We start from the raw sequence: 27,096 nt of genomic DNA, 5'->3' as shown, positions 1-27,096 counted from the left end.
TAGACTATATTACCCAAGACAAACTCAAGTGTATATCTGGTAGGTAAGGGCAGTGACAGAATGTAGTCTACAATACTCAACTCTATAGTTGATTTGGAGTTATAATTCCAGACTGTTTCTGTGAAACTTGTCACACAGACAACAGTTTGTTTCTGTGAATAAAATCAGTAATATGAGCATTTGTCATTGTACCAATATTTCTGTTTATCAAAAGAAGACAAAATACAGTCTACTGTCAAAAATTAATATGTTAGTAATTGTTTTAATTTTGGTTCCGGTGAGAAGCGAAAAAGATTAACTTTGAAGTCTTATTTTATTTTATTTTATTTATTTATGAGAAAGATAGGAGAGTGATGTAACCAGACATCACTCTGGTACATGTACTGCCAGGGGTTGAACTCTAGACCTCATGCTTGAGAGTTCAGTGTTTTATCCATTGTGCCACCTCCTGGACCACGAGTCTTTTTTTTTTTTTTAATTTCTTTATTGGGGAATTAATGTTTTACATTCGACAGTAAATACAATAGTTTGCACCCTGTAGTCTTTTTAAAAAAATTTTTTAAGTATATTTATTTATTGGATAGAGACAGCCAGAAATTGAGAGGAAGGGGGAGATAAAGAGTGAGAGAGACAGAAAGACATCTGCAAACCTGCTTTGCCACTTGTGAAGCGACCACCCCTGCAGGTGGGGAGGCGGGGGCTCGAACTAGTCTACCAATAAAAGGAAGAAAGGAAGATGGATAACAGATAGATAGACAGATAGACAGACAGATATGAAAAGACAGTGTGTGATGTACTAAAAACAAAGAGGAAGAAACATAGTATAGTCCTCCCATGAAATGCAAATATGCTCATTTCTGTGAATGTCCAAGCAAACAAATTCACTTTAGAGAACACTATAAATTTCTGATTCCCCTGATCAGTCTACTATATCTTCTATATTTAGGAGGAGGTATCTCTCTTGTATGAAAATAAGAATTAATTATTTTAGGGGCTGTATTTAAGATGCCCTAACTATACTATTTACCTAATGACTTTTATAGCAAATAGTGCAATACAAAAATACAAGGGTTGGTGGGTGGCTCACCAGGTATAGAGATCATGCTACCATGTATGAGAACCTGAGCTCAAGTCACCACCTGGAGCTTCTGCAAAGGGGAGCTTCACGAGCAGTGGAATGGTACTGCTATGTCTCTCCTTCCCCCACTCCTCCATCTATGTCTCTGCTTTCACTCTATCCAAAATAAATTAAAAAAAAAAAAAAAAAAGGACACCAGGAGCAGTGGAGCTATACAGGCACCAAGCCCCAGTGATAATCCTGGTGGTAAAATAAACACAGGGAGTGAAGTCAATTCCTATAATACATAAATAAATCACAAGGCCAAGAAACCACATAGAAAAAGAACTAAGCATACTTTTAGAGGAAAGCATTTGTTTATTTCTCAGCAGCACGTTTCCCCTGGGCTTGGTTCCGAGAGAGACTGGTTGCTACTATTTATTTAGACTGTGACTACCAAAGAGGGAAGAAGTCTGCTTCAGAGTTGAATAACCAAGTAAAAACCTGAATACTTAGCAGTTTCAGATACAATCATGCAGAATGGATCTCTAGGGCCCTGTGTGTAGACATGACTGAAACAGAAGGACAGGAGCTCAAGAGCCGATACTGGAATTCTGCCAGATGACAGTATCACTATCACCACATCATCATCCCACTAACAGAGCTGAGACACGATCTGGGATCTTCATGACTTCCAGTTTATGAGGCCAACCCAAGCTCATTCATTTTTTTCCCAAAAAAAGTTAAGTATTCATATCCTGAATTTATTTTTTAATTATCTTTATTTATTTATTGGATAGAGACAGTCAGAAATCTAGAGGAAAGGGGAGACAAGAGGGAAAGAGAAAGATACCTGCAACCCTGCTTCACTACTCGCAAAGCTTTCCCGCTGCAGGTGGGGGCTGGGGGCTCGAACCTGGGTCCTTGTGCATTGCAAAATGTGTGCTCAACCAGGTGCACCATCACCCGGCCCCACCTTCCAGAATTTTTTTTTTTATGTATTTATCAGAGCGAGAGGAAGAGAATGAGAATGAGAGTGTCATTCTGGCATAGGCAGTGCTGGTAAACAGGCTCAGGACCTTCTTATTTTTGAGTCTGTTCCTCTGGTTACTGTACCTCCACCCAGTTCACTCTTCCTGAATAATTAAATACCCATCTTTTCCTAATTAGGAACTATTATGACTTGCAGTGGCCTGGGAAGTGGCACAGTGGGTAAAACACTAGATGCTCAAGCATGAGGTTCCAAGTCTGATCCCTGGCAGAGTGATGCTCTAGAGTTCTCTTGCTACCATCAATCAATCAATAAATAAATCTTTAAAAATATTTATTTTCAGGGACCAGGTGGTGGTGCACCCAATTAAACCTATACACTATAGTGCACAAGGACCTAGGTTCAAGCCCCCGGACCCCACTTGCAGGGGGAAAGCTTCATGAGTGGTGAAGCAAGGCTGCAGTTGTCTGTCTCTCTCTATCCCCCACCCCTCTCAATTTGTCTCTTTCTCTATCCAATTAAAATATATACATATTTCCATCAAATTGTACAAAATTTCTGTCTTTTAAAGTCATAATACATATGATATTATACATCACACAATTTTATAATAAAAATAAAAATTTGTAATAAAATTTTTAAAAAACTGATTTAAGTCTTTTCCATTCAATGTTTATTCACCTGCCACCTCCCAGGCCACCCACTCAATTTTTAAAGGAAAAAAATCAAAACAGAATCAGTTGACAAAAAGGCCAGCAAGTATCCAACTCACAGGATCAATAGTAGGTAAAACATCTTTCTTCTCCAGGCCATCAACTTCATCTTCATCTGTGCTATATTCTTCCATTGTTTCACCACTAACAAAGTGGATGACTCTCCTTGGGACTTTCTTCTTTTTTCCTATGACTCCCAGCTCCACACTTTCAAAGCCTCTTTCATTATTCATCTGGTGTCAGCCAAAATTAAGAAAACAAAAGGTTTGAGACTGCCTTGAACAGTGTATATACATTGAAATTAAAGAGTAAATATCTGCATATTCACCACCAACAAGTTAAAAAAATAGAACTTAACCAATTATACTTTTTTTTTTTTTCCTCCAGGGTTATTGCTGGGCTCGGTGCCTGCACCATGAATCCACCGCTCCTGGAGGCCATTTTTCCCCCTTTTTGTTGCCCTAGTTGTTGCAGCCTCGTTGCGGTTATTATTGCCATTGTTGACGTTGCTTTGTTGTTGGATAGGACAGAGAGAAATGGAGAGAGGAGGGGAAGACAGAGAGAGAGGGGAGAGAAAGATAGACACCTGCAGACCTGCTTCACTGCCCGTGAAGCGACTCCCCTGCAGGTGGGGAGCCGGGGGCTGGAACCGGGATCCTTATGCCGGTCCCTGCGCTTTGTGCCACGTGTGCTTAACCCACTGCGCCACCGCCCGACTCCCCCAATTATATTTTTAAGTCAACAACTAAGAAATCAAGGATATCACAAGTCATGGCGACTTATATAACATGCAAAGGCAGTCTGAATACTGATCACTTTATTTTTTTTATTGGGGGATTAATGTTTTACATTCAACAGTAAATACACTAGTTTGTACCTGCACAGCATTTCTCAGTTTTCCACACAACAATACAACCCCCACTAGGTCCTCTGTCATCCTTTTTGGATCTATACTATCCCCCCAGCCCAGAGTCTTTTACTTTGGTGTAATACAACAACTCCAGTTCAGGTTCTATTTCTGTTTTGTCTTCTGATCTTGTTTTTCAACTTCTGTCAGAGAGTGATATCATCCCATATTCATCCTTCTGTTTCTGGATTTTTTTTTTTTTTTAATTTTTATTTCTTACTTTTTCCCCTAGAACATCCATTGCTCAGCTCTTGCTTCTGCTGGTACTGTACACTGAACCTGGGGCCTTGGCATCTCAGGCATTAAAGTCTTTCTGTATAACCATTATGCTATCTCCTCAGCCTACACTGATTATATTTTAAAATGGCAATTAGTCAATATGGTAGTTCAGGAGGCAGAGTCCAGAAACTTCACATATGAGACTCCAATTCAATCCTGGCACCACGTACACTTTCTTGTCCATTTTTGAGGTTACACTGGCTTACAAGACTATATACATGCTTTAGAAGTACAACTTTACAACTCTTCAAAATATCTGTTGCAGGGACTGTGCAGTGGTGCACTGAGATGAGTACACACATCACCATGCACAAGAACCTGGGTTCAATCCCCTGGTCCCCACCTGCAAGGGAAAAGCTCCACAAGCAGTGAAGCAGATCTACAGGTGTCTTTCTCTCTCCCTGTCTCCCCCTCCTGTCCTATCAAATAAAAAGATGAAGGAAGGAAGGAAGGAAGGAAGGAAGGAAGGGAGGAAGGAAGGAAGAAATGGAGGAAGGAAAGGGAAAGGAAGGGAAGGGAAGGGAAGGGAAGGGAAGGGAAGGGAAGGGAAGGGAAGGAAGGGAAGGAAGGAAGGGAGGGAGGGAGAAAGGATGGAAGGGAGGGAAGGAGGAGGGAAGGGCAAGCCATCAGGAGCAGTAGATTCAAAGTATCTGCACCCGTGACAAGCCTGATGGCAATTGAAGAAAAACAATGTGGACAAAAACAATCAAACTGTTTCTAAGACTTGTCAGAATTACAGTAGTTATCTCTGGGAGGTAGGAGAGTGGGGATACAGGATTTTTTTGGTGGGTGTGGTATAGAACTAATCTTGTAACTATATTCTTGTAACCTATTATTAATCACAAATAAAAATATAACTTTTGTGGTCCAGGAGGTGGTGCAGTGATAAAGCTTTGGACTCTCAAGCATGAGGTCCCGAGTTCGATCCCCAGTAGCACATGTGCCAGAGTGATGTCTGGTTCTTTCTCTCTCCTCCTGTCTTTCTCGTAAAAAAAAAATATATATATATATATATATATATCTTTGATATTTTCATGTTGGCCAAAAGTATAACTGATAAATACTAAATAGCAATGTTGATAAACTTACTACTAATAAAAATGTCAAAGTTGAAACAAAACAAATAAAAAGCTGTGTTGCCACACCACCCCTAAACACCAAAGTTCCGACATTCCCCAGCAACTCCACTCTACCCCCTCTACCCCTACAACCGCACTCCTATGGAGCCTTTGGCAGTCCCGGTTCAGCAGTCTGAATCTAATGTTTGATTTCATTTCATTTGGCTTTTCCCCCATGCTTTATTTCTTTATAAATTTCATGTGAATACGATCATTCAGTATTGTCCCTTAGTATTTCTTACAGGACCAGTTTAGTGGCAATGAATTCTTACCCGCCTTCCCCCACCACTACCACACAAACCCTGTTTGTTTGTTTTTCCTTTCTTTGGATGATATAGAAAGAGAGAAGTTGAGAGGGAATGGAGAGACAGAGAGGGAGAGAGACACCTGCAGTAGTGTTTCATCACTTGTGAAGCTTCCCCCCTGCAGATACGGATAGAGTCTTGAACCTGGGTTCATGGCAATATGTGTACTCTACCAGGTATGCCACCACCTAGCCCCATGATAATGAATTCTACTAACTGCTGCTTATCTGACAGCTCTTTTATAATTTTTCAATTCTGAGTGATAATTTAGCTGATAGAATATTCTTAGGTAGAAGTCAACATATAGAAAACATATCGGGGGTCGGGCGGTAACAGTGGGTTAAGCGCGCATGACGCCAAGCGCAAGGACCAGTAAAAGGATCCCAGTTCAAATCCCCGGCTCCACATCTGCAGGAGGTCGCTTCACAAGCAGTGAAGCAGGTGTTTAAGTGTCTTCCCCTCCTCTCTCCATTTCTCTCTATCCTATCTAACAACAATAACAATAACCACAACAACAATAAAAACAATAAGGGCAACAAAAAAGGGGAAAAATAGCCTCCAGGAGCAGAGGATTCATGGTGTAGGCACTGAGCCCCAGCAATGATCCTGGAGGCAAAAAAAAAAAAAAAAAAGGAAAACATATCATGCCACTCCCTGTGGCCTTTAGTTTCTGCTAAGAAATCACATCAGGGAAGGGAGGAAGGGACAGGATGAAGGGACATTGTGGTCCTGTTGTATCTTCTAGACACCAATCAAGGGGACAGGAGAGGTTGTGCCTATGTATTAAGAGAGTATATTGTAAACCACTAACCCACCTCCAATAAAATTAATAATAAGAAGAAAAGAAATCAGATCTTTGAAGATTTGGTCCATGACTGTCCTAACATTAAAATTGCTTGTTTGTTTGTTTTCCTTTTGAATAATGACTCAGCTTCTTGGATTCCTACATAGCAGAGCTAGGTTAGACCCTCAATCATCCTAACTGGATGGATCTGATGTCAAGACAACTTCCCTAGTCAGTGAGTAGAGCTGAGACTCACAGATATCACTGTGACCTTTTCCACACCCCTTCCCACCATAGTAACTCTCTTTTGTTTAAAAAAAAAAAAAAATTCCCTTTTGTTGCCCTTGTTGTTTTATTGTGGTATTCGTTGTTGAATAGGACAGAGAGAAATGGAGAGGGAAGGGGAAGACAGAAGGGGAGAGAAAGACACCTGCAGATGTGCTTCACCACTTGTAAAGCGACTCCCCTGTAGGTGGGGAGCCGGGGGCTCGAACCGGGATCCTTATGCCAGTCTTTGTGCTTTGCGCCACCTGTGCTTTACCCGCTACCACCCGACTGCAATTTTCTTTTTATATACTCAAGAGTACCCAGAGCTTCTTTAAAAGTTGTACTATTCTTGGGTCTTATTCTGTGCACCTTTCAATGCTACGCCCTTTAGCCAGGCACATCCTAATTGGCAGAGGTACTAAATAAGTGAAATTGTAGCTCCTTTCATAGTTATGAGGCTGAGATTCTGGTCAAAAGCTTAGAGAAACTACTGGATAGAATATCACAACAGGTACTAGATGACTGATATGAGACCTAATTCTAAACACAGACCCATCTCTTCTTACGAGGGGAGGGGGAAGACCCCTGCAGCACTGCTCCGCTGCCTGTGAAGCTTTTCCCCTGAAGGTAAGGACTGGGGGCTTGAACCCAAGGCCTTGTGAACTGTAGTGTGTGAACTCCATCAGGTGTGCCACCACCCAGGCCCCAGTCTTCTTTATTTAGATATTTTATTGGTTTCCGACACTTAGGAAAAATAACATTAATGCAGTCAATTACCAATTGAAATGGTTTCAATTCAGGCAATTCCTCACCATTCAATTTTACCTGGTCAAAGACCTAAACTACCAACAGGACAGCCCACCTGGATAATGAGTCTGCTTTGGCTCAAGCCTCACCCACACCAGTGGAGGAGGTGCCCCTGCTGTAGCTGTTCCCTCTCTATTTCTCTCTCTAAAAAAAGCCAGCTATGAGCTGCAAAGGCAACAAAAAAAAACAAAAAAACCTAACTACTACTTTAGACTACCAAATCTGAACAAAATAAGCCTCCAAGCCTTGCCTACCTACAAACGGGCCTAAACTTGGGCCGCCCCACAAAGCAGCCAGGAGCCACAGGTAGCTAATGCTTGCTTGAAACGTGACTGCTTCAGACTGAGGTGTGCAGGTGTAAAATATCCCAGGTCTCTAAGACTGAGTACATAAAAAGTGAAATGTCCTGGGAGTCAGATGGGTAGCGCAGCGGGTTAAGCGCAGGTGGCACAAAGTGCAAGGACCGGAGTAAGGATCCTGGTTCCAGACCCCGGCTCCCCACCTGCAGGGGAGTCGCTTCACAGGCGGTGAAGCAGGTCTGCAGGTGTCTACTTTCCACTCCCGATCTGTCTTCCCCTCCTCTCTCCACTTCTCTCTGTCCTATCCAACAAGAACGACATCAATAAGAACAATAATAACTACAACAATAAAAAAACAAGGGCAACAAAAGGGAGTAAATAAAATAAATTTAAAAGGGCTTTGCCTTTAAGAAAAAAAAGCAAAATGTCCTTTTGATAACTTTCATATTAATTACCTGTTGATTTTATTTATTTATTTTTGGGTAGAGTTCAAAAGAGAGGGGGGGGAGAGAGAGAGAGAGAGAGAGAGAGCCCTGCTTTACAGCTTGTGAAGCTTGCCACCTGCATGTAGGGACCAGGGGCTTGAACTCGAGTCCTTAGGCCATGAGATGTGTGCGCCCCACCAGGTGCACCATCTCCAGGTCCCCTGTCGAGTTTTTGATAGACATACATAGAAAATCATAGGGCGGGGGAGACAGCATGATGGTTATGCAGCTTCTCATGCCCGAGGCTCCAAAGTCCCAGGTTCAATCCCCTCCACCACCATAAGCCAGAGCTGAACAGTGCTCCGGTGTTTCTCTCTCTCCCTCTGCATCTCTCTCAAAAATAAAATAAATATTTTTTAAAAAACATAATGTCACAGGTTCCTTTTTTCTTAACATGGCTATCAAAACATGTATATATTTTTAAATTTTATTAATATTTGTGTATTGGACAGAGACAACCAGAAATCAAGAGGAAGGGGGCAGACACCTGCGGACCTTGAAGCCGGGTCCCTGCACATTGTGACGTGTGTGCTCAGCCTGGTGTGACGCCACCCGGCCCCTCAAAACATGCAAAATGTATCTTCCCTGGCACCACGGAAGCCAGATCTGAGCAGTGTCACATGGACATACCTACATATATATATATTTTTTTTCTTTTTTTCTTCCACAACAAAGCTGACGAAACAGTTCACTTGCACACTCTGCAGCTTTGCCTTGGGCAGGAGCCAGGTTCGAGCCTGGCCCCCGCAGCCTTGAATGAAGCTTTGGTGCCGTGGGTCCCTTTCACTGTCTGCCTTTGCCTGTCGCTATCTAAACAAAGAGACAGGACGGTGGTCCGGGAGGTGGCGCAGTGGCTAAGGCACTGTGGACTCTCGAGCGTGAGGTCCCGAGTTCAATCCCCGGCGGCACATGTACCAGAGGCATGTCTGGTTCTTTCTCTCTCTCATGAATTAATAAATAAAAATAAATAAATAAAATCTGAGGGAGGGGAGAGAGAGAGAGAGAGAGAGAGGGAGACGGACAGACAGACAGACAGGCAGGGAGGAGCTCTGACGGAGCCTTGGTGACTCGGGGGGAGAAAGGCGCAGCCCCCGCAGCAGCGAGCAGGACGAGCCGACGCTAAGCGCCCCTCGGCTGCGGGGCTCGTCGCAGGGTGGAGGCCGCGCCGGGCGGAGGCGCCTCAGCTGACGGCGGCCCAAGGGGCCCGGGGCCCCGCCCTCCTGCTGCCCCTCAGCGCCGAGCCGCCGCCCGCCGCCCGCCGCCCGCCCGGGGCCCCGAGCTCCTTCCCGCCCGAGGGTGTCTGTGGACTCGGAGCCCAGGGCGGGCGGCGGGCGGCGGGCGGCCGGGTTCGCTCGGCCTCGCGCTACGCTCCGTCCGCTCCGCCCGCGGCCTCACCCACCTGCCGCGCCGGGTCCCGTAGCGACGCGACGGCCGCGGCTCCCGAGGCGGCGACGGCGTCTCCTCCTTCCGCCCGGCTCACTGGCTCCATCGCGGTCGCTGCCGCAGGGCTGCTGGCGCTGGCGAGATACAACGCAATGGCCGATAAGCCCACTTCCATCCTCCGCCTCCCCGCCCAAGCCCGCGATCTGCCAGCCGGACTCACCAGCTGCGCCCTGGCCACGCCGCAGGAGGACGGCCGGGCTGCACAGAAGGGCGGGGCGGGGCGGGGCTGAGGGGCGGGGCCGCCCGGCACCTCGCCTGACGTGGGCGGGGTCACGCGCCACTCGGGGCGGGGTCACGCGCCACTCGGGGCGGGGCCTCGGCTACTCCGGAAGCTGCCCTGCCCCGGGTGGGAGCGCGCGGTCAGCCCTGGGCACCGCCGAAGACGTCATGCCTCCCGCCTGCACCTGAATTCCATTTTTTAAGCACATGTATTTGTTTGTTTGTTTGTTTTATTATTGGGTGGGGAAAGAGGAATTGAGAAGGGAAGGGGAATATAGAGAGGGAGAATGGTCGGTCCGGGAAGTGGTGCCGTGGTTAAAGCAGTTCAGTCCCTGGCACACATGTACCACAGTGATGTCAGATTTTTTTCTCTCTCTCCTCCTATCTTTCTCATTAATAAATAAAAAAAAATTTCTGAAGAGAAAGAGGGAAAGACCCCTGAAGACCAGCTTCACGTGAACACTGCAGGTAAGGGACTGGGGGCTTGAACTTGTGTCCTTGAACACTAATGTGAGCACCTAACCAGGTGCGCCACCAGCTGCCCTCCACCCGCTGAATTCCATCTTTATAGCAGCCATCAGCCAACAGCTTCCTGGATCTAGGATTCAGTTCTTGAGAACTGCTGAGTAGTGTTCTTCAGTGAGTCTTGCCCAAATACCTTTCATTCAACATCAAAGGTGATTTTCTTTTACTTTTTTTTTTTTAACCAAAGCACGGCTCAGTTCACATGTCACAATACGCAAGGGCCTGGTTTCAAGCTGCTGCCTACAGCGGGAACCTTCAGGAGCAGTGAAGCAATGCTGCAGCTGACACTCTCTCCCTCTCAATTTCTATTTCTATCCAGTAATAAATAAATAAATACTTTTTAAATTAGGGCTCAAGAGATAGCATAATGATTATGCAAAAAGACATTCATGGGGGCTGCACAGTGGCATACCCAGTTGAGTGCATATGTTCCAGTGCACAAGAACATGAGTTCAAGTCCCTGGTCCCCACCTGCAGGAGGAAAGCTTCAGAAGCAGAGAAGCAGTTTTTTGTTTTTTTTTTCATTTTTCCCCTTTTGTTGCCCTTGTTTATCATTGTTGTTGTTGTTATTGTTGTTGGATAGACAGAAATCGAGAGAGGAGGGTGTCAGTGTTGGGGGGAACAAGGCAGGAGTGAGTTCGTTAAAAGGGGTCTTCTAGCATATAGTGGCAGCAGATGATACACAAACCTCTTTTAGGGCACTTTTGCAAAAAACGGAACTTATTGACACAGTTACAAGTTTATAAAGGGGTACCTGTGCTGAGGAAGTAGCCAACTGGCCAATGAGGTCAATATTTCCTTATAAGGGAAAAGAGAGCAAGACAATGAGAAGGTGATGCAGGAACGGGAAAATAGAAATGTAAGGAAGGGGGTCAGGCGGTATTGCAGCGGGGAGGCGCAAAGCCAAGGATCCTGGGTCAAGCCCCCGGCTCCCCCCTGGCTCCCTACCTGCAGGGACGTCGCTTCACAGGCGGTGAAGCAGATCTGCAGGTGTCTGTCTTTCTCTCCCTCTGTCTTCCCCTCCTCTCTCCATTTCTCTCTGTCCTATCCAACAATGAACGACATCAACAATAACAATAATAACCACAACAAGGCTACAAGGGCAACAAAAGTGGGAAAAAATGGCCTCCAGGAGCATGGTGAAGGCACTGAGCCCCAGCAATAACCCTGGAGGCAAAAGAAGGGGAGGATAGTTATAGAAATAATAGTCATGGGCAGGGAGGTAGCGCAGTGGATTATGCGCACGTGGTGCAAGGCGCAAGGACCCGCATAAGGATTCCGATTAGAGCCCCTGGCTCCCCACCTGCAGGGGGGGAGTCGCTTCACAGGCGGTGAAGCAGGGCTTCAGGTGTCTTTCTCTCCCCCTCTTTGTCTTCTCCTCTTTCCATGTTTCTCTGTCCTATCCAATAACAGTAACATCAATAGGGAGTCAGGTGGTAGCACAGCGAGTTAAGAGCAGGTGAGCAAAGCTCAAGGACGGGCGTAAGGATCCCGGTTCGATCCCCCAGCTCCCCACCTGCAGGGGAATCGCTTCACAAGCGGTGAAGCAGGTCTTCAGGTGTCTGTATTTCTCTCCCCCTCCTCTCTCCATTTCTCTCTGTCATATCCAACAACGATGACATAAATAACAATACCAGTAATAACTACAACAAAAAACAAGGGCAACAAAAGGAAATAAATATTAAGAAAAAACATAAATAAAAACAGGGGCAACAAAATGGGAAAAAATGGCCTCCAGGAGCAGTGGAATTGCAGTGCAGGCACCGAGCCCCAGCAATAATCCTGGAGGAAGTCTTTTTTTAAAAAAATTATTATTGGGTACAGAGAAAAATTGAGAAGGACGGGGGAGATAGGAGAGAGAGAGACACACACACCTGGAGCTCTACTTCACCATTCATGAAGACTTCCCCCTACTGGTGGGGACCAGGGACTTGAACACAGGTACTTGAACACTATAATGTGTGCTTAACCAGGTGCACCACCGCCTAGCCCGGTGTGACCAGCATAAGGATCCCAGTTCAAGCCCCGCCTCCCCACCTGCAGGGGAATCACTTCATAAGCGGTGAAGCAGGTCTGCAGGTGTCTGTCTTTCTCTCCCCCTCTGTCTTCCCCTCTTCTCTCCATTTCTCTCTGCCCTATCCAACAACATCAATAATAACTACAACAATAAAACAAGGGCAACAAAAGGCAATAAGTATGAAAAAATTAAAAGAAATTGAGAGCAGGATAATAGAGAGAGGGAGAGACAGAGACACCTTCAGACTTGCTTCACAGCTCATGAAGTTCCCACCCCTGCAGGTGGGGACTGGAGGCTTGAATTGGGTCTTTGCACATGGTAACATAGGCACTCAACCCAATTTCCCACCACCCAATGCATAACCATTATGCTTTCTCTCCAGCCCTGTTTGTTTATTATTTTGGACAGAGACAGAAATTGAGAGGGGAAGGGAGCCAGAGATGGGAAGAGATAGACAACTGCAGCCCTGTCCCACCAATTACAAAGCTTTCCCACTGCAGATGGGGACGGGGGCTTGAACTATAATAAAGGGTCCTTACTATAATTATCTGCGTTTTTTTTTTTTTTTTTTTGCCTTAGGGTTATTGCTCGGGCTCCGTGCCAGTACTACAAATCCACTGCTCCTGGTGGCCGTTTTTCCTTTATTTTTTCTTTCTACTTTTTTTACTTGACAGGACAGAGAGAAATTGAGAGGAAATAAGAGAGATAGACACCTGTAGACCTGCTTCACCACCTATGAAGCAATCTCCCAGCGGGTGGGAGCGGGGGCTCCAGCCTGGATCCTTGCACTTGGATATTCAGTAAACCCTATTTATATTATGATTTACTTTGCCCACCTCCATTTTATTGGATAGGACAGAGAGAATTTGAGAGAGGAGGGGGAGGTAGAGAGGGAAAGAAAGACACCTGCAGATCTGTTTCACGGATCCTGAAGTGGATCTCCTGCAGGTAGAGAGTGCGGGCTCCAACTGGGATCTTTACGCAGTCCATGCACTTCGCACTATGTGTGCTTAAAGGGATGTGTCTGCCAGGCTAGCGTGGGGGTGGAGAGAAGTCAACCGGAGCCAGCCTGGGCTGCTACTTATTCAGCCACACGGGAGAGATGACTCAAACTCGTGGCCCAGTGGCAGTGCAATGTCTTTACTGATCAGAGAACAATGCTTTTAAAGGCCAGACCCGGAAGTGACAAGTCGGAAATGGAAATGGCTAGGAAAGGGGTAGAGAAAGGCAAAAGGGCACTGGGAAGGTAGAAACTTCCTTGGCAACTGTTGTGAGGGTTTTAACTGGTGGGGTTAATGATACCCTGGAGGCAGGGAGGGTCTTGAAAGATAGAGCAAAGGAATGGAATGGGTGGGGATCTTTCAAGCAAAACAATGATTAAGTAGATAGGCCATAGTATCAGGAATGCAGAGTGGAGCAGGGGGAGCTGGCTTAACAATTTCCCGACATGCATCGCCCCGCCCCCCCCCCCCCCCCCCCCCGCCCTTTTTCACTTTGTCTCTTTATGCCAATGTGAACTGTGTTTCACGTCCTCATAGCAGGGTATTGGGAAAAGTTCTCTTTCTTTTTGTAATTTTGGATAGAGGCAGAAATAGAAACGAAGAGGGGAAATGGAAGGAGGGAAGGAACGAGAGAGACATGTAGCACTGTTTCACTACTCATGAAGTTTCTTCCATGCCGGTAGGGAATGGGGGCTTGAACCTGTGTATTTGAGCACTATGACGTGCTAGCTCAACCAGGACACTACCACCCTGCCCAGGAAAAAGTTTTCAATTAGCAATAATTAGCACCTTGGATGTTATTTCAGTTAGCAGTAATTAGCACCTCACTGACTGATAGTAACACAGAATAGCTATGATTTACTCTTTCTACCACCTACATTCACATTTTATTATTTTAATATTTTTATTTATTTTGGATACAGACAACGCAAAATTGCGAGGGACAGAGACACCAACAGCAGTTTCACCACTTGTGAAGCTTCCTCCCTGCACGTGGGGACCAGGGACTTGAACTTGGGACTTTGTGCACTCTAATGAATGTGCTCAACCAGGTGAGCCACCACCTGGCCCCTCACATTTTAAAATACGGTATTAAGGGGTCTGGATGTAGCACATCAATAAAGTAGACACATTACCATGCACAAGGTCACAAACTCAAGTCCCCAGCCCCCACTTGCAGGGAGGAAGCTACACAAATGGTAGAGCAGTGCTGCAGGAATATTTCTTTCTCCCTCTTTATTTCTGTCTCATCACAGAAAGAAAGAAAAACAAAAGGTCACTGGGACTGGTGGGGTTGCGCAGTCACTGAGCCCCAGTGATAACCCTGCTGAAAAAATGAAATATGCATGATAAGACTTTACTTCTAGAGATTTTTCGTTTCTTTTTTTTTTTTAGAGATTTTTCTAGTTATGTTGCTCTTGGTATAACTGTATTTATTTGTAACATCACATTTCTATTTTCTTTCTTTCTTTTCTTTTTTTAACAAGAGCACTGCTCAGTTCTAGCTTATATTGGTACAGAGGATTAAACCTAGGACTTTGGAGCCTTGGGCATGAAAGTTTTATTTTTTTAAATTGATTTATGTTCCCTTTTTTGTTGCCCTTGTTTTTTATTGTTGTTGTTAGATAGGACAGAGAGAAATGGAGAGAGGAAGGGAAGACAGAGAGGGGGAGAGAAAAGAGACACCTGCAGACCTGCTTCACCACTTGTGAAGTGACTCCCTTGCAGGTGGGGAGCCAGGGGCTCGAACCAGGATCCTTATGCTGGACCTTGCACTTTGCACCACCTGTGCTTAACCCGCAGAGCAACCACTTGACTCCCTGGCATGAATGTTTTTTTACATAAGCATTATGTCATCTCCTCTTCTTTTTAACTATATGACACTGTATTTCCATTAAAGGTCACTACAACGATTATACCACATCAGAACATAGGACTTCCTCTCACATTATATTTATTTGAACAAAATAATGTTTCCTATAACAAACCTTAAAATCATTTTTACTACATAATACTTTTTCCCCAAAACAGTACTGCATAAAGTTGCAATATATTGTATATACCAAGACCATATATATATATACACACATATATATATGTATGTATATATATGTATATATATGTGTGTGTATATATATATACACACATATATGTATATACATATGTGTGTATGTATATATATACATATATATATAATTTTTTTGTATTATCTTTATTTATTTATTGGGTGGAGGCATCCAGGAGCTGAGAGGGAAGGTGGTGATAGGGAGAAAGACAGAGAGACATCTGCAGCCCTGCTTTACCACTCACAAAGCTTCCCCCCTACAGGTGAAGACCAGGGGCTCGAACCTGATTCCTTGTGCATAGTAACGTGTGCTCAACCAGATGCAACACCACCAGCCCCTCATATAATTTTTTTTAAAGATTTATTCATTAGTAAATGAGAGAGTGGACTTGGAGGTGGCAAAGTGGATAAAGCATTGGACTCTTGAGCATGAGGTCCTGCATTCAATCCCTGGCAACACATGTACCAGAGTGATGTATGGTTCATTCTCTTTCTCCTCCTAGCTTTCTCATTAATAAATAAATAAAACATTTTAAAAAATAATGAGAGTGAGAGCGAGAGAGCGAGAGCGACAGAGAGAGAGAGAGAGAGGGGAGAGAGTACTAGCTAATTATTCTGGCACATACAATGCCAGGGATCAAACTCAGGACCTCATGCTTGTAAGTCCAATGATTTAACCACTGCACCACACCTCTTGGGCCACAACACCTTCTATCTCATATATCGGCAAAAATGATACTTCTAGGAGAATAATGGAATCCAACACATTAAATTCTTAATTTTTCTATCTTTGTATATAATTTGTTGATAATTTTCAAGTTTGTTTTTGTTTTCTGATTATATAAACACTGTAAGCTTAAGGAATTACCCTAGTCTCCTGTTTGCATGTATTTAAGAAATACTATGATTAAATTCAGGAAAAACCTAATATTGTACAATACTAGATCCAGACAGTGACTAAGTTATGCATGTAATAGATATACAAGAAAAAATAGAAACCAAACTAAACTATGAGAACAATTTTGACAGTAGAGAAAAATGAAAGAAAATGTGTTAAAATTACTAAAGAATTTGACTTTGATATATACTACTTACCTTGTCCAATATCAATACCTTGGTGAGAAGTGGAAGAACTGAAGGATAGGTTTTATAATTAAAGAAACCAGGCTGAGAAGCTAATGGAACCACAATTTTAGAGAACATCTCCATTTCTCTCATTTTACAGAAGAGGATACAGAAACAAGCTTAATTAAATATTTTAGATGTTTTAGTTTTCCTCTGCCACTTTTTTTTTTTACTTTTGAAAAATATAATTTGCAGGTGGGGGTAGATAGCATGGTTATGCAAAGAGCCTCTCATGCCTGAGGCTCCCAAGTCCCAGGTTCAATCCCCCACACCACAAGCCAGAGCTAAAAAAAAGAAAAATATAATTTACATCAGACACAAAAATACTAAAAACAATACTAAAAGTCATAAAGCTGGGTCTTTTTTGCTGTTCAAAATGCAGAAGTGGTACCCCAAGGAGAGAAATCGCATACCCAAAAAAGATGGTATGTATAAGTTTAATTAGAAACTAATTTTTAGAGAACAATATTTTCTCCTATCAAATTTCTTCAGTTGGATTTTGCTATGACATTTTTGCAGAACACAGGATACATAATTTTCACAGGGTTTACAATGTTCTAAAGGGATAGTCTACTTTTTTAGATGGTCAAAGTAACTTAATGTGACATAAAAATCTTTGTCCAAGTAAACAAGAAGCTCAATTGCAATCATTAATAATTTTTTATAGATGTTTTGGCTTTAAGATTTTTTAAAAACACTTGAGTCATAAAAAGTTAATACTGTAAAAAACTGGCCATTTCTACTACTCTCTCCTAACAACAGAAATTAATCTCTGCTGTGGAGTAGCTCGTCCTATTTCAAAATACACTATTATACCACATCATCTTTCTGTTAATAATAAGTATAACAATTATTCATTATTTTTGATTCCATAAGTTATTAAAAAGTCATTTCCCAGCAATCCAGGACCAGTTACAAGATTAACCTTGTCATGGTGTCATTATTATTAATATATAATAACAATAACCCTAATATTTGTAATTGTTTTTCCATTTGGAAATGTATGCATTAGTTATCATCAAAACACATCAATTTTTTGAAGCAAATTTTGTTATGTAGGGAACATAACACAACTGGCTTTTTGAAAAAATTAAATATTGCTACTAATGGTTTCAAAACTATGAAGTTAAAAATGCAAGCATAAAACAGTACTTCATGAACTATAACCAAACTTACAGTTTCAATTTAAATGGTAGAACTAGGATTTTTATAGCAAAAATTGTTCTAGGTTCAACAAAAATTCCTAATGTAAATGGTTAAAATACTCTCTCATATATATATATTTTTTTTTTAAGTCTCTCAGATTTTGTATTAAAAGGAGTAAATCCAGGAATAGTTTTAAATGGCCCATTGCTATTGGCTTTTCTGTCTGCCTTTTAATGTGCTATATGGATCATTTCATATCATAAAGAAAGTTAACAACCCTTAACTTATAACCACTTTGATGTTTATTTTACAGCATTTTTATTGAGACATCATGTAACTTCTGACCAGGACTGTTCACAATGTAATGCTTGGCCTTTGAGATCATTAAAAACTTTTAAGTACTAAAATTTTACATCATGATTTGTTTAACTTAAGTGTTATGATGGTAAAAACTAACAAAGGAATATCTAATGCAAATTTATAATGATTTCCACAAAAAACATGTATTCCTCTCTTACATCAAAGAGAAGATGGGAAGAAGAAGAAAAGAAAAAAGCAAAAGGGTATGGGGAGAAGACAAGAAGAACAAAAAAGGTCAAGACAGGCAAGAAAAATACTTTTTTTTTTCCCATTTGCAAAAAAGAGGGAAACTGTGAGGTCTCAGCAAATAGTGTAATCAACTAAGTCAGTTTATATTAAGGCATCTTCTTTTACATATTATTGAATCCCATCATGCCTTTCATGTTGCCAGCTGCACCCTGTTGAAACTGCCTCATCATTGACTGAAGTCCTGCCATACCACCTAGAACGAGAGTAAAACCAGATAATTACTAAGCAAATTTGAAGCATCTACTACCCTTGCCTAGTAAATACCATAACTTCTTTGCTTTCTTATTTCTTCTCTTATCAATTTGTTTTCTTTGTCTGATAGGACAGAGATAATCCGAGATGGGGAGAGGGAGACAGGAAGAAGAGGGACAGACAGAGAGACACCTGCAATACTTGCTTCTCACCCTTAAAGGTGGGGGCCAGGGGCTTGAACCTGTATCCTTGTGCACGGCAATGTGTGCGCTTAACCAGGTGCGCCATAGCCTGGTCCCCTTGTTTCATTTTTTAAGACAGAGATGGAGAAGGCAGAGATGCAGAGAGAGACTAGAGCACCAAAGCTTCCTTTAGTGACATGGGAACCATGCTCAAACCCGAGTCCCGCACATGGCAAAACAGCACGCTGTCCAAGTGAGCTATTTCGGGGGCTCAATACTGTAATTCCTCAAAAATAGAGTAGGTCTGACTAAAATGTAGGCATCAGTCTCATTAAAGAAAGTGCCACAAATATTATGTATCATTCTGTATCCTTATCTATGAAAAAGAACAAATAACCTACCCTGTCAAGTTGTGAGGATATATGAGATAATAAATGAAACAATCAGAGGACAGAACCTCTCACATAGTAGAGAGCCTGTAAATTTAAATAAAATTTAAAAAAGCTTTTCCTGGGAAATCTAAGAGAGTTTTGTTGTAGGTAGCACTCAACAAAAAGGAAGGGTTACTTTACAGGTTTACAGAAAGAAAAGAATTCACAATGTACTGACCATCTCATTGTATGTTCAGAACTAGTATGTACCTTTTTTGTTAAGGTTTTCTGATAAGACATTATCTGTGATTCTACAGAAGGGGAAAGTTAGGTTCAGAAAGGTTAAGGATCTGATTATAGGTTACACAGAAAAATTGGAGCTGAGTTAAAAGATCTTTATATTATTTCAAAGTTTCATAATTGAAAATAGCTGGACTCCAAACCAGAGCAAAAGGCCACTAGCATAAGCACGAACAAAGAAATGGTTAAGTAACCTGCTCAAGAATCACACATGTATTAGCAGAAGAATGATTAAAACGTTAGCTTTTATCTGACACTGTAATATTCAGCTTAGAATTCAGATGCCCATTTTCCTCAAAGCACACGTCTCCTGATAGATTTTCATAATTAAATAGAAAGCCTATTAAAGTTCAGCCTTTATAAATTAAAGTATCAACAACTGGCAACAACTTGTATTTACCCATATGGTGAAGAACTCTTGGGTCCATCATTTTGGCCATTTGTTGATTCAGTTTTGCCATTTGTGACTGGCTCACATTCTTAGACATGTCACCACCTGAGAAAAAAAAAATATTTAAAATCAATACAGGATTGAACATACTCAAGGAATCTCAGAAAACTTAGTGAATTAAACAAATAAAAAGCCACCTATAATCTTATCTCAAACATAATAACTTATAGATACTTGTAATGCTTTATATATATTCACACAAAATAATTTGTGCATATTACAATCTTTATCTCAGCTACATGTATACTTTTGAGAAATTTTATATAAAGGAACATTTAAAAGATTTTCTTTTTCAGATAGTGACAGAGAGGCAGGGGAAGGGGGCAAGTGGGGAACCAAAGTACCAAAACTGCCTCCAGTGTGGCTATGTACATGGCAAAGCAGCGTATTATCCAAGTGAGCTGTTTTGTCTGCTTATATATTTTCTTAAGAATTTATTTATTCATGAGAATGATAGGAGGAGAGAGAGAAAGAACCAGGTATCACTCTGGTACATGTGCTGTCGGGGATTGAACTTGGGACCTCATGGTTGAGAATCCAATGCTTTATCCACTGTGCCACCTCCGGACCACTATTCTGTCTGCTTTAAGGGACCTCCTTAATGGCTACGATTTTTGATAAAAGTTTTAGGTAAACTTGTGAACAAACCATTATAAGCAGAACTGTACAGAATGGTTACTCACAGTAAGTTAAAGCAATAGTTGTGGTTTTTAAAAATATTTATTCGCTTTTGTTGCCCTTGTTTTTTATTGTTGTAGTTATTGTTGTTGTTGTTGGATAGGAGAGAAATGGAGAGAGGAGGGGAAGACAGAGAGGGGGAGAGAAAGATGGACACCTTTAGAGTGAAGCGACTCCCCTGCAGGTGGGGAGCCAGGGCTCAAACTGGGATCCTCATGCTGGTCCTTGCGCTTTGCGCCATGTACACTTAACTCACCTACCACCTGACTCCTACAACACTTGTTTAATGGAGGTGTGGAAGAGTGCTGAACAAAAATTTTGTATAGCTAGAGATTAATCAGAAGAAAATGGCTTTCTGGTTAACAAATATGAAAAGATGAATGTCAAAGAACCTGAAGATATATACATATATATCTTCAGAGAACAGGAAAAAAAACACCACAGTTTCATTTATATATTAATTTCCACATACATCATTAATGTTTCATAAAAAAAAAAAAAAAAACCCTCAATAAAAGTGATGGCCACTGGTAAAGTGTCACTTAGGCACTGGGTAGTGGTTTACCCAGTAGAGTACAAACATTACCATGCACAAGGAACTGGGTTCAAGTCCTCCCTCGCCACTTGCAGAAGGGAAGTTTCATAAGCAGTAGAGCACTGCAGGTGTGTCTCTTTCTCTCTGGCTCTCTCCCTCTCAATTTCACCTTTGATCAAACTAAACAAAACAATAATGTCCACCAGGAGTGATGGACTCCTCACACAGGTACCAAGACCCAGCAATAATCCCAATGGCTAAATAAAAGTAAATAAATAAAGTACCTGTTAGAAAATAGGTAAGCTATTTTGCCGGCCCAAACAATATTTTCTAATACTGGCAGTACTTCAATCTCTTTATTTCTTTCCTTTTAATTTATTAACTAGTAAAGTTGTTAGTCTTACCTTTGAAAAGTCCTTTGATTCCGCCCATCTTTTTGACCATCTGTGCAAATTTGGTATATTGTGTCAAAAGTTCTTGAACGTCTCTTGTTGACACACCTGATCCTCTTGCTACCCTCTGGATTCTTCCTGGTTGCTTGCTAAAAACCTTGGCACCATCAGTACTGTCAAGCTCTATGAACAAACGGCAGTAACTTTCACTTAGACACAACACTGTCAAAGTAGTAATAAACAAATACCTTAACATAGGAAAACAAATACAGTGATAAATGTATCAGCAGACAGATCAAAACTTGTCATCTTTGCATTTAATTTTTAAAATTCCTACATGTGCTGTATTTGAAAGAAAGTATGCTATATTCTTAAGCTGTAAATACCAATACACCCACCCTTCAGTTGAAGTAAAGTGAAACACACTGAAAACCTTTGAAACTGGGAGTCGGGCAGTAGCACAGCAGGTTAAGCGCACATGGCGCAAAGCGCAAGAACTGGCAAAAGGATCCCGGTTTGAGCCCCTGGCTCCCCACCTGCAGGGGAGTTGCTTCACAGGTGGTGAATCAGGTCTGCAGGTGTCTATCTTTCTCTCCTCCTCACTGTCTTCCCCATCTCTCTCCACTTCTCTCTATCCTATTCAATGACAATAATAATAACTACAACAATAAAACAACATAGAACAATGAAAGGGAATAAATAAAAATATTTTTAAAAAAAGAAAAAGAAAACCATTAATACTAATGGCCACTCTTTCCATATCCGATACCCAAATGCTTCTCAAGAATATTTCAGAGAGGGGCCACAGGGCAGCCCACTTGGTAGAGCACACATATTATCATATGTAAGTACCCAGGTTCAAGTTCCTGGTCCCCACCTGCAGGGTAAAAGCTTCACAAGTGGTGAAGCAGGGCTTCAGATATCTCTCTGTCTCTTTCCTCTCTCTCTCTCTTCTCAATTTCTCTTGGCCTCTATGCAATAATAAATAAAGTAAAATAATAATACTGATAAAAGAGACTTGAAACATATGAACTTGGAAAAAAAAATAGCCTGGATGTAGTCAACTTTTCTCTGTGACCCTGGGAGAACTTTGGTGGTTACTGCTGGAGGGGGCTGTGGGCACAGAACTTTAGTGGTGGAGGTGCTGTAGAATCATACTCCTGTTACCTTATAATCCTGTAAATCACTGAAAGAGAAGTCTGTTAATCAGCTAGTGAGCATATCCGGCAGTGGTCCAGACTGCAGACTTAACCAGAATGCATCCCATACTCTTTCCACTCTAACTAGTGACCTTGGGAAACATACTCAACCTCCACATATCTAAGTTGAAAGAGATGAGCCTCTGGAACAGGTGAACACACATCTGCTAGAGTACACAAATCACCATGTGTGAGGACCTAGGGTCAAGCCCCTGGTCCCCACTTGTGTGTGTGGAGAAGCTTACAAGTAGTGGAGAAGAGCTGCAGGTGTCTCTCCTCTCTCCCTGTTTCTTTCTGTCTTTATGAGAATAAAGGAATGAAAAAGGGGAAAAAGGGGGGGGTCATTGACAGTGGTCGTCCCATTATGCAGATACCAAACTTCAGTGATAACCCTGGTGGCATTGAGGAAGAGGTCCAGAGGACCAACAGGCACATGAGAACGTGCTCAAAGCCACTTATTACCAGAGAAATGCAAATAAAGGCAAGAAGATACCATTTTATACCTGTGAGGATGTCAGATGTTGGAAAGGATGCAGGGAAAAGTGACATTTTTGCAATGCCAGTAGGAATGTAATACAATTGATCCAGCCCTTGTGGAAAAATCTAGAGATTTCTTACAACACTAGAAATGGACCTACCCTATGACATAGCAATTTCTTTCCTGGGAATTTGCCCAAAGGAAATAAAAACATCTATTAGATGAAGCAATAAATAAAGTAAATTTGGGCCTGAGGCTGTGAGATCCCAGGTTTAATCTCTATCACTACTGTAAGACTGAGCTGAGAAGTGCCCTGGTTAAAATAAAATGTTAAGTAGACTTATTGGTATTTTCCTTTTAAAAATTTATTTTCTCATTACTGGATAGAGACAGTGAGAAATTGGGAGGGGTGGGGAAGACAGAGAAAGACACCTGCAACCCTGCTTCACCATTCAAGAAGCTTTCCCCCTGCAGGTGGAGACTAGGAGCTTCAACCTGGGTCCTTGAGCACTTCATCGTGAGTGCTGAAACAGGTGCATCACCACCTGGTTCCCCTTATTGGTATTTTCCTAACCCAGCATCCCCCAAATTTATCTGACTACAGAACTTCCCTTTAACTTATTTTTGTTAACAACATGAAAAACTAGTACTATTTCTATAGAAGTCATTTGGAGAAGCACTTTACTAAATATTTCTCTCCATGACACAGTGAATCCTGTAATAATGACCCTTTGAGTAAAAAGGTTTCAAGCAACTACAAAGCTACCTAACAATACTTTGTCTAAATTTTCCCCTATCTTGCTCAAAAGAACACAGGAAGTCTTTCAATTCAGTTCACTGTCTTCCAAATCATGCAGTCTGCCATCTTACCTTGATCATTCATACTATCCATTATTGTCATTAATTTCTTTAGTCTTGCCATTGATTCTTGTTCATTTCCTTTGCTCATAAAATCTGTTCCAAAACCAGGGATCATCCCCTGAAAGATATAAACATATATTGAGACTAACAATATAGAAAAATATAAAATAGCTTAAGATTATTCAGAATATTCACTAAGTCTTAAAATACCTATTCTACCCAAACATTAAAATAGTTAAAGCAAGTGTGTCTGCTAATTTTAAAAAATATTTTCTTTATATTGTATAGAGACAGATTCATTCAGAGTAAAGTGGGAGATAGAGACACCTGCTATAACCCTGCTTCACCTCTTGTGAAGCTTCTCCCCTGCAGGTGGGGACTAGGATCTTGATCCTGGGTCTTTGTGCCTTGTAATGTGTGCAGTCAACTAGATGGGCCACCACTTGACCCTGTTCTTAAAATTTTTAATGAAGTGGTCCGGGAGGTGGTGCAGTGGCTAAAGCACTGGACTCTTAAGCATGAGGTCCCGAGTTCGATCCCAGGCAGCACATGTACCAGAGAGATGGCTGGTTCTTTCTCTCCTCCTAGCCTTCTCATGAATAAATAAATAAATATTTAAAACAAAAAAAAATTTAATGAAATATAGCAGAGACCAAGAAACTTTAAGATCACTAACCAAGATCTGACTGAAGGGGCCCATTTTCATGATATTCTGAAATTGTTCATACATGTCTCTCAATGTAAATTGACCTGAAATAAAACAAACAATTCAGATGTTAGAGAATGTACATTTCCATTCTATAGAAGCAATCTTTTCTTTAGCCATGGGTCCATTTTGAAGCACAATTACAAAATACCCAATAATAAATATTAACTGAGCAGTAACTAAGTGCAAGGTCATCAGTGGATGCAGATAAGACTTCAATTCATAGACAGATCCTACCCTAGAGAAGCTTACAGTCTAACAGAAAATGGACATATACAAGTACACAAGACACTTGAAAGCAAAGTAGACAAACCACGTACTAGGATAACTAAAATTTAAAAGTCTGATAACATCAAACTTAAAAATGATATGCAGCAAAATTTTCATATATTACTGATGAGAATGGAAAACAGGAAAAAAATACTTGAAAAGATTATTTGGAGTTTATTTTATAGTTAATCTGTGCATGATTAGGAAACAGATGAATTGCAGATGGAACACTATTCAGCAATAAAAAGTACAAGGAAGGATAAGCACAAGTTATGCTTGTGATAGGCTAAGTGATCCTCTAAAAAAAAAAACATTTGAGAGGTAAATCCATGGAACTGAGTGGATGAAGACCTAGGTTCAAGTGCTCAGTCCCCACCTATAGGGGAAAGCTTCATGAGTGGTGAAGCTATGCTACAGGTGTCTCTCCTTGCCCTCTATTTAGGAAAAAAGAAAAAGAAAAAGATCCAAGAATTGTGTAGTCATGTAGGTGTAGGCACCTAACCTCAGTCATAACCCTAGTAGGGAGGGGAGGGAGAGACAGGGGGGCAGAGAGACACAAACACAGATAGGAGTAGGGAGGGGAGGGAGAGACGGGGGAGGCAGAGAGACACACAAACACACAGATAGGAGTAGGGAGGGGAGGGAGAGACGGGGGGGGCAGAGAGACACAAACACACAGGAGTGAAGGCACAAATAGTAAATAAGTTGAGAAAGACCAAAGAGGAAGTCACACAGAAATTAAAAGATAAGGTAATTTAAGAAAAGCAGAAAAATGCAATGATGTTTGTTCAACATTTATGATGTATTGGACATGTTACATAAACCAGCTGATTTAATATATACAATTCTATGATGAGGTTAAGTATTGTTTACTTATTATAGATAAGGAAATTAAATAATTTAAAAATATTTTATACCTAAAAACAGATCAGAAACAAATAGAACCTGAATTACTAATTACACTGATATAATTCTCCATAGTAGTGGTCTTTAATGTGGAATGAACAAGTATATATGTGTATTTAACTTAATCCTTTAAAATTTCTTTCTATATACAAACACTTAAATATGTGCAATGTTATATAGAATATATTATATTTAAATAACATGTACAAAGATTATATACATCACAGAGTACAAGAGTATTAGAACTATTAACTAGCTTTAATGTAAGGAAACATAAAAATCTTGATTTTAATCTTAAGGCAATTTAATTACAAGAAAAATAAAGACCTAGATAGTGTAACTGCTCTAAGATTTAAAATGATTTAAATAATTTTATATTTAAGTGAACTAAACTGCATAAATCATCTGAAAATCTTTAATAACAGATTTATCACTTCAAACAAATCAGTTCAAGCTAATTATCAAGGAGAATTCAAGGGAAGGTAGCTGGGATTCAACAATTCTGCCACTCATATACCATGTTTTAATTTTTCTATAAGTGCTTCATTGTCATCCAACTTCAGCTCATTGACTTTATCTATCAGTCCTTCAATATCACCCATACCTATAAGAAGCAAAAAGGGAAAAAATTAACACCTGTTAAATACTGTGCTTTACATCACGTAAATACATGCACATATTAAAAACCCTGTGAAGTAGGGAAGTATTTTCTTTTTTGTTTTTCCAGATATTCCTACTATACTTCACAGATGAGGAAAAAACAAAGCTAGAAAGATTCTATGATAGGTAAAGAGATTCTTATGCCCAAGGTTCCAAAGTCCTAGGTTCAATCCTCTGCACCACCATAATCCAGAGCTGAACAGTGCTCTGGTAATAAAAGAAAAAAATGTAGAGAACTTGGAAAATGTTACGCATGTGCAAAACACTGTACTTACTGTCGGATGCAAAACATTAACCCCCCCCTAAAGAAATAATAAAAGAGGCTCCAAACTCCCAGATTCGATCCCCCACATCACCATAAACTAGAGCTGAGCAGTGCTCTGGTAAAAAAAAAATAATAATAAAGTAAAAATAGAAAGAAAGAAAGAAAGAAAGAAAGAAAGAAAGAAAGAAAGAAAGAAAGGTTCAATGAAAAAGCAGGGATTCAAGTCCACAGATTAATTTCATGCTAGCGAGAACACCTAGAAACACTATGAATTCTATTTCTATTGCCACCATTAATAATATAACCAATGATTTCTATATTGTGCTCTAAAATCTTTCTAAAGATGCTGAAGAACTTTCTATCAAACAGTACAATAGGAGGTAGTACAGTGGTAGAACTCTGGACTTAAAACCATGAGGTTCTGAGTTCTGATCCTCAGCACCACCTATGCCAGAGTACCACCACTCTGGTGTCTCCTTGATGCCCAC

The 27,096-nt window shown here is 41.2% G+C and overlaps 1 protein-coding gene across 3 annotated transcripts in view; it reads right to left on the bottom strand.

Annotated features, from left to right (window-relative positions):
* LOC103119905 (signal recognition particle subunit SRP54) overlaps positions 1-27,096 on the bottom strand; it is an 80,280-nt gene that overhangs the window by 11,149 nt on the left and 42,035 nt on the right. Inside the window, exons 11-16 of one of the 3 annotated variants that reach the window (XM_007530235.3) lie at positions 26,201-26,287; positions 24,478-24,551; positions 23,811-23,919; positions 21,276-21,446; positions 19,608-19,703; positions 17,833-18,355 (exon numbers count right to left, since the gene is read on the bottom strand). In XM_007530235.3, coding sequence (XP_007530297.1) covers positions 18,264-18,355; positions 19,608-19,703; positions 21,276-21,446; positions 23,811-23,919; positions 24,478-24,551; positions 26,201-26,287 — 629 coding nt within the window. In that variant the 3' untranslated portion in view covers positions 17,833-18,263. Of the gene's footprint in view, positions 1-2,820; positions 2,995-9,411; positions 9,621-17,832; positions 18,356-19,607; positions 19,704-21,275; positions 21,447-23,810; positions 23,920-24,477; positions 24,552-26,200; positions 26,288-27,096 lie in introns of those variants that run through there. The other 2 variants (XM_060175424.1, XM_007530237.3) reach the window with 2 other exon arrangements.

Source organism: Erinaceus europaeus, chromosome 16, assembly GCF_950295315.1.
Source record: "Erinaceus europaeus chromosome 16, mEriEur2.1, whole genome shotgun sequence".
NCBI lineage: Eukaryota > Metazoa > Chordata > Mammalia > Eulipotyphla > Erinaceidae > Erinaceus > Erinaceus europaeus.
This window is presented reverse-complemented; position numbering and strand designations above follow the sequence as displayed.